Source organism: Nicrophorus vespilloides, unplaced genomic scaffold (assembly GCF_001412225.1).
Source record: "Nicrophorus vespilloides isolate i.1.1-1 unplaced genomic scaffold, Nicve_v1.0, whole genome shotgun sequence".
Lineage (NCBI taxonomy): Eukaryota > Metazoa > Arthropoda > Insecta > Coleoptera > Silphidae > Nicrophorus > Nicrophorus vespilloides.
In genome coordinates, this window is record NW_017097271.1 from 46,750 (window position 1) to 54,630 (window position 7,881).

At 46.8% G+C, this 7,881-nt stretch overlaps 3 protein-coding genes across 3 annotated transcripts; all 3 read right to left on the bottom strand.

Moving 5' to 3' along the window:
• Nucleotides 1–1,841: 1,841 nt before the first annotated feature.
• Nucleotides 1,842–2,433, bottom strand: LOC108559616 (the record flags this gene model as incomplete). Its single annotated transcript, XM_017916950.1, is given in 2 exon segments — nucleotides 1,842–1,985; nucleotides 2,050–2,433. Coding segments are annotated over 2 exon segments (416 nt in total), but the record flags the coding sequence as incomplete, so codon positions are not given.
• Nucleotides 2,434–2,518: 85 nt separating this feature from the next.
• LOC108559615 (uncharacterized transmembrane protein DDB_G0289901-like) lies at nucleotides 2,519–4,046 on the bottom strand. The gene is made up of 2 exons (XM_017916949.1): nucleotides 3,528–4,046; nucleotides 2,519–3,477 (listed from the first exon to the last, which is right to left on the bottom strand). The coding sequence occupies exons 1-2, from the start codon at nucleotides 3,985–3,987 to the stop codon at nucleotides 2,531–2,533; spliced, it is 1,407 nt and encodes a 468-aa protein (XP_017772438.1). The 5' UTR covers nucleotides 3,988–4,046; the 3' UTR covers nucleotides 2,519–2,530.
• Nucleotides 4,047–6,862: 2,816 nt separating this feature from the next.
• Nucleotides 6,863–7,313, bottom strand: LOC108559617 (trithorax group protein osa-like). Its single transcript, XM_017916951.1, has 2 exons — nucleotides 7,222–7,313; nucleotides 6,863–7,163 (listed from the first exon to the last, which is right to left on the bottom strand). The coding sequence occupies exons 1-2, from the start codon at nucleotides 7,301–7,303 to the stop codon at nucleotides 7,045–7,047; spliced, it is 201 nt and encodes a 66-aa protein (XP_017772440.1). The 5' UTR covers nucleotides 7,304–7,313; the 3' UTR covers nucleotides 6,863–7,044.
• Nucleotides 7,314–7,881: the final 568 nt, after the last annotated feature.

Genomic DNA, 7,881 nt, shown 5'->3' on the forward strand with positions numbered 1-7,881 from the left:
AGTGGCTTAAGTCCATTTTCATCATGTTGGCACTTGTGACATTTATGCTGAACTGTCAAAAAAAAAATAAATCGGTATTGAAATATACTTAGTACATTTGTACAATTTTATATCACGTACATTTTCAAAATAATATAAATACTGAAAATCCTAATTTTGAAAGTGAAAGTAAGTCCATTTTCATCTTTTATCAAGTTGGCACCTGTGACATTTATAATTTATTCTGAACTGTCAAAAAAATGAATCGATATTGAAATATACTTAGTACATTTGAAAATTTTATATCGCGTACATTTTCAATATAATATAAATACTGAAAATCCTAATATTTCTGTTATTGAATGATCCTTTTATATTTTTGTTATATTTAACACATTGACGACGGCATGACCCACCGGTGGGTCATTAATTATAAATAATAGTTTTGTTGCTATATACGCCACTGATTTTGACTGAGAATAACCTCAAATATCTTAAGTCAATTACAAACTTCAAACGCCAATACATTTCTTATACATATTTTAATAATTCTTGAAGCAATTTAGAACAATACCTGATATTGTGACATAATTTAGGCATACTTTACAAATTAACTTGCGAAACATATTTGAAATTTTCATTCAATGCTACCTGCCGCTTCTCAGCTCCTAAGTTATCGAAGCGCAAAGGCATTGAAAATACAATATGATTATCAGAAGCAGATATTATTTCTGTTTCTAAAAAAACATTTATTCAAATACAATACAAGCTCAATTATTATTATTGCTTATTATAAAACCTATAGTACTTTTTCCGCGTTTCAATAAAATTCGAACCCTCTGTTGAGTATATTTATCGAATATAACAAAAATAAAATAGGATCATTCAATAATAGAAATGTTTATTTATTTTTATGAACATCTTCAAAACATTTGATACACAGTGTCGTTTGATCATAACACTGTGCGCAATATGTAACAACTTTATGAAAATTTCAATATTTTTCCCACAATTCTTATAAATTGCTTCAATATCACTAAAAAAAATGTATAAGAAAAATTTAAACGTTTAAAGGTTATAATTGACGTAAGATATTTGACGTTTCTCTCAGTCCATAGGCGTCCACGAAAAATTTTTTTTTGGGAACAGTGCAGGCAACCCGAAAAGCGCCGTCCTTAACGTGTTAATCAATATTTTCTGTTGCCTAGGTGCTTTCGCTCTATCACGTCTTTCAAAATTTGAAGTATCTGCTGCTGCTGCTGCTGCTACTGCTACCTCCTCTTCCAACAACAACAACAACAATCATCATGAGTAGTAGTCGTTCGACGCTTTCGAGTCTGAGCAGCGCGACGAAAAGCAACAAGACCAACAAGGATCCGCCGGAGGAGTCGTGCGGTTGCGCCCAGGACGACAGCGACATCTGCTTCGTGGACGGTTCACTCAACGACAAGGAGGTGTCGATGGACCAGCACGACATCACCAACACCGTCTGGAATCACACGAAACCTCCGTTTCATTTCGGTTCGACGACGCCTCTGGTCTCCGCTCGAAAGATCTACGTGACCAGGGCACATCTGACCGGAAAACTGTGCCCGAAGAGGCCGAACGCACCAAGTCAATCGATGGTGGTCGAGAAGTGCATGAGGAAAGCGACGTTGGAACGCGAGATGTGAATAAACAAACAGACCAAAAAAAGAAACCATGTAGTAGTAATGATAAATAATAAAGGTACAACAACAACAACAATCATCAATGATTATTAGGGCATAAAAAGAAAAGGAGAGTTTGAAAACAAAATTTTTACTACTTCATATGTGCGTGCGTGTGAATTGTTGGTTGTTTATAAGAGAACTGTTGTTCACTTCTTGCAACAATTTCCCTTCTCGCCGGCCAGAAACGAAGCGTTCGCCAGCAACTTTCGTCGCGCCTTCTGGAATTCCTCTAAATCCTTCAAGAATTGCTCCCGTTCCTTGCGTTCGGTAATCTCTAGCTCGTTCGACGTCGCCCTACAAAACACACACATTCACTCACACTATTGCTTTTCACTACAACTTATTGTTGTAGACTTACGCGTTCGCATTCTTGTTGCCTCCCTTCTTGTCCTTGCCGTTGGGCGTGTTGTTGCCTTTCCCTCCCTGATCCTTGCAGCATTTCCTGCCGCCCGACTGCGACGCGTTCTTGAACGAATCCAACGACGTCTTCCGTTTGGCGACGACGATCGGTTGCTTCTGCAAATTGGACGGGATCTCGATGATCGTCGTCTCGCCGGGATTGATCATTCCCTTCGGTATCACCACCTTCTGCACGGGCTTATTATTGCCGCCCTTCTTGCAACAGGACATTGTGCGTTTTTCGCATTTAAATACACGGAAATAATTTTTACGAAGTCATTTGGCGAGAGGAGAGGAGAACGTCGAGAATTGTAAAAAATAAAAAATAAACAACAACAAAAAAAAAATATATATATAATTTGACTGATGCGCGAGAGAGTGGGAGATACGTCAAAAAAATTGTGAGATTTACGTTTTTGACAACGGGCGTTTTGATTTCGTTACATGCGCTTATTGTTGCTGCTGCTGTTGCCGCCGCTGAAGTTCATCTGAGATTCGCCTGAACTCGAGATGTTCGTCGCGTCGTGGACGAGACGTCTCCTAGCCTGCTGGAACATCACCAGATCGCGATTGATCTGATTCCGTTCGTTCTGTTCGAGTTCAGACAGATGTCTTTGCACTTCCATCGTGAGATTCTGCTGGGTGCTGTTACCACCGCCACCACCTTGGCTACGATTCGATCCGGCTGAGCCGGGACACCTTCTGCCGGCCCTCCGCGACGGGCACGAGTCTTGTTGTGCAGGCGAGTCGAGGTAAGCGCCAGGCAGCAACCCCATAGATCGCGACGCTCCAGACGAATGCGTGCTATCGAAGTACCCTGAATTCAAGAGACCGGCGCTCTCTTGGCTGTCGCCCTCGTCGATGATCGTCTCCGACGTGACTCTCGTCACCTTCTTCTTGCTCTCGCTGCCGCCGGACCGACCGCACAAACTCAAATTGGTGTCGTTCATGTAAGAATTGGGTAGCAGTCCCAGAGAGTGCGAATTGTTGGAACTCTGCGGCGTCTCCGTCACGACTTTCTTGACGATCTTCTTGACTCGCTTCGGCGACGGCGACGCACTTACACCGCCGCCGCACCTGGTGCTGTCCATGTAGCCGGAACCCAAGATTCCCAGCGACGACTGGTTCGTCGATCTGGTGCTATCCATGTATCCCGAACCGAGAACCCCAAACGAAGACTGATTCGTCGATCTCGTGCTGTCCATGTAACCGGAACCCAAAATCCCCATCGTGTTGTTTGTCCTTCCGCCACTGCTGTCCATGTAATTACCACCACCACTCATACAACCGCCGTTATCCGACGTCCTCGTGCTGTCCATATACCCAGACCCCATCGTCGCGTTCCTGCTCGCCGGACACAACCCGGTGCCATCCATGTAACCGGAACCTGAATTCCATACAATTAACTCACATTCACATTCGCAACAATGATCTCACCTAAAACCCCCAACGACGATTGTTGCCCGCTTCTTCCGCCCGATCTTCCACCCGACGAGTTCATGTAATTCGAATCGAGGATACCCAGCGACGAAGAGTCGTCCTCGTTGGTGATGATCGTCGTCGACGTGACTTGCCTCATCTGTCTTCCACCACCACCTCCTCCACTACCAGGACACGCGCTCTGCGGTCTCGCCGGCGGCACCGTCGTCACCCTCCTCGTCCTCGGCGTCGACGCGCATCCCGGCTGGAACATCTCCTCGCACGTCCTCGGCGAAGACCTCGCGATCAGCGTCGCCTCGCTGTCCACGCCGGCGGGTATTTCGATGATCGTCGTCTCGTTCGGATTGATCAGACCCTGAGGTACAATAATTTTCTTGCTACCCATTGTTATGAAACGAAAGATTTGCACGAAAGAGGTTCGAGAAACAAAGTGCTGAAACGAGAAATTTTGACACATAACGGAGACGGTCAGTTTGTCAGAGACTCGATATTTGCCAATGACAAACAAATATTTATTTATTTATTATTTTTTTTTCATCCGAAATAAATATGCAGAAAAAAATAATGTGTGCGTGTGAATATGAGATGTAAGAGTAGGACGACATCAAATTAAACTCAATTTTTGCAAATGGAAGAGACAATGTCCCTCCTCGATAGTTGCCATCTCTTCAAACTCCTATGCAACTCCTCCTTCTCGGCCATTTCAATATCATCCAAATCCGAAAACATTTTACAATTGCATCCACCACCAGCGCTACCACCGCTGCCGCTCCTTCCATGTTCATGTCCACCGTGTCCTCTACCTTTACCAGCACTACCTCCACTACCACCTCGTCCACAACTACAACTGTTATTCGCCTGACAAGAGCAACACAAACAATTCTCACTTCCCACCGGATGAGCTGTGAATATCCCGACACCCTTGCCAACACCACCACTCGACAACTGCTGCTTACTGGTTTGCTGCGATTCCGATTGCTTCATCGTGTTGCACTGCTGTCCGCTGCTCGCGTTCTTCGACTTGGGTGAACTCGCGATGCCCGGCTTGAATTGCGAACTGTTGTCCGACGATGATGCTGCTGTTGCCATCTTCTTTCTGCCCGCACGTCCCTTCTGAAACTTCTCCCATTGCTCGTTCAGCTGCGCCAAATGGTAATCCCGCATCGTCTGCAATTCCATCTCGTGTCTCTCCGTCATATCCTGATCCGGGTTCTGCTCCTGCATCACTCGCTGCTTCGACTTCAATTCCTCGATGTCGCCGGCTTGCGTGATCAACAGCTCAAGCATCTGCTTCGACAAATCGTTACCACCACCACCACCTTCTTTCGTTTGCTGCAGATGCTTGTGCACTTCCGGAGACTTCTCCGCCTGATACTCATCCCTCATCTCGTTGAACGTCTCCATCAGCGTCTCCTTGAACTCTATTTTCGCCTGCTTGATGATCTGCTCGTGTTTCCTGTGCGTCTCCGGCGACGGATTCTCTTCCAGTTCGTTCTTCATCACCTGCTCCAGTTCTTCTAACGCGTCGTTCTGCTGCTGCACAGTTTCGACGATGATGTGACCCAACCTCTCGTCCGGCGGTTGCTCACTCTGCGGCATCGACGGATCCAGACGCAGGATTTCCGCGATGTTGTTGTCCTCGGGACCGGCGGGTACCTCCACGGTCGTCCTCTCGGTTATAACTTGTCCGGGTGCGGTGGTCTTAGACTCTTGCGTTTTTACCACTTGATTGTTGTGGGCTTTCAGTAGAGCTTTCTGGATGTTCACCATGTCGTCGCTGAAGGCGGTCAACTCTTCAGTTTGCATTCTAATCAGTTGGTTCATTACGCCGCTCAATTCGTCCATGGATCCACCCCTGTACCCGTTTATCACCGCCTCCAGTTGCTTGGTGTGCTTGTGAAGGAAACCGTTCATTCGTACCGTGCAGTAAAGTTCGAATTCCCGCTTGCGTTTCCTGAATCTCCTTTCGTCGTCTACCGTCGTCACGGTCGTTTGCCTCGTCGTCCCTTGAGGACCAGTGACCTGTCTTTCGGTGGTGGTTCGTCCTTCCCTCCTCGGAAGAGGCATCGTCGAGGACATGGCATTCCTTTGTCCTTCTTGCGGTTGCAATGGAAGAGAGGTAGCGTGTTGTTGCTGCTGTTGCTGCTGCTGCTGTCCTCCGCCTGGCATCGGCAATATCGTTGGTGGCAATAGGAACTCCGGAACGTTGTACTGAGTTTCATTCAACATGGAATCCGTATACTTTCCACTCAAAGGATTGACAACTGCAGGAGCGGTCGTCGACAGTCCGGGATCCGTCATTGATTGCCTCCTGGGTACCGGCAGTGAGTGCCTCCTGGGAGCCGGCTGCGATTGCCTCCTGGGAGCGTTTATTAAAAACTGGTGTGGTATTGGCTTGGGAGGTATTGGAGGCCATTTGAATGCTTGCTTGGGAGCAATTCCTGCTGGAGCGGTCGTCGACAGTCTGGGATCCGTCATCGATTGCCTCCTGGGCACCGTCAGTGAGTGCCTCCTGGTAGCCACCGGTGATTGTTGTCTGGAAGCGATCGGTGATTGGATGGGAGGAGGAGGAGGCGTCGGCACTAGACCGGGAAACATTGGTTGAAAGCTGCCATCCATTGGTGATTGGCTGGCAACCATTGATGCTTGAGGAGACTGCGGTTGCCTCTGAGGAGAGGACCTCGCGACGCACGGTGGCGGCAGTAAATTCATGTCTCTCGCTTTTTGCTCTATATCTTTTCGGGACAGCAAAAGAGGCTTAAGATGTTCCGGCAGTCCGGCTCGCATATTCGCAGTGGCGTTTGGATCGTAGGCGGATAAATCTGGTAAGGGTTGCTTGGATGATGGTACGATGTGCTTGAAATTATCAGGCAACACGTTACGCATGAACGAGCTAGAATTGGGATCGACTCCAGCAGCTCTCATTTGCATCGCTCTCTGCTCCATATCCTTCCTAGACAGCAAAAGAGGCTTAAGATGATCGGGCAGACCGGCGCGATAGTTCTCCGTGAAATTCGGGTCATCGGATCTCGATTGCTGAAGCGATGATCCTGCTGAAGAACACGGTGTTCCCGGACGACACGACGACGACGACAGATCAGGCGAATATTGGCGGCGCAGCTGGATGCAGCGCACCAGGCGCGCTCCTCGTGAAAGCCTGAGGAGGAGCACGACGAGGAGGTGTAGATCCTGGCATCTCATATTCTGGCAACGAATTATACATCATCTGTCTATAAGTAAAGTCGGAAGAAGGACCTTCTCCATCTGCAAGTAACACATTCATTGATCCGCCACTTCTCATTTATCTCATTGATATACCTTTATAGAAAACGCTGCTATAATTTGTTGAAACACCTTCCAATCCTGGTGGCATTCTGCGCGAAGATTCATCTAAGAAAGATGGTGAAGGAGGTGCTGCAGTATTGTGTCCAGGCGATCCGAACCAACCGCCAACTTGAAATTACAAATGCAACAGAAACGTTTAGTATCGCAAAGCGCGCGCAAATTATTTCATTCAAACCGAACCATCGCTTCCGCCGAACGTGTTATTGTTCGGAGTTCTTCGCTGCTGCTGTGGAGAAGCTCGTCTTGAAGCCGGAGAGGCAGGCGGAGGAGTCGCAGCAGATCTTATGGCTTTAACAAACAACAATAATTACGATTTCATCGTTTAAATCCGTTTGAATTATTTTACCTAAACCCCTTTGTCGACTCTCGTTCTGTGGGCTGGCGATGCGCGAGCTCGAACCATCGTCAGCGAATATTTCAAATCTCATTTGATCCGCATATTGTGCACGGTCTTTCGTAGAAGAGATCGCGCTCAGATTGAGAGTGTCGTCCTTCGAGGGTCCGAAGGCCGCTCGGGTCTCGTTGTAGTTCACATGGCGCTCCCTGGACGTACTGTTGAATTTGGGCATGGTTTTGGGCACTGAAATTTTGAGTTAAAAGACATCTGCCGGAAGAGACGATGTGTGAGAGAGAATTCGTTTGACAAATAATTTTGACACTTTAATATTTAACGAGAGAAAAAAAAATGGAATTACGAAAAATAAAACAAAACAATCATTTGAACGATTCCAAGAGATTAGTGGAAATATCGTCTAGACTGTTCAGACTTGTCGTCTCGAGGAAGAGTTTCCTGCGAGCCCTCTGAAACTCCTGCAGATTCCTGTGCAGATTCTTGAACTCCTGCTTATCCATCGTGTCCAGTACGTGCATTATATCTTTCGTCGCCAAATTACCGTTCGACGGCTTTCGCAGTTTCGTCTCGTCCTCTTTGTAAGCGCACTCGTGATCCACCTGAAGAGGCCTTAAAGATCTGTTTTAATTTATCAAAGCTTCGGAATGTCGACTT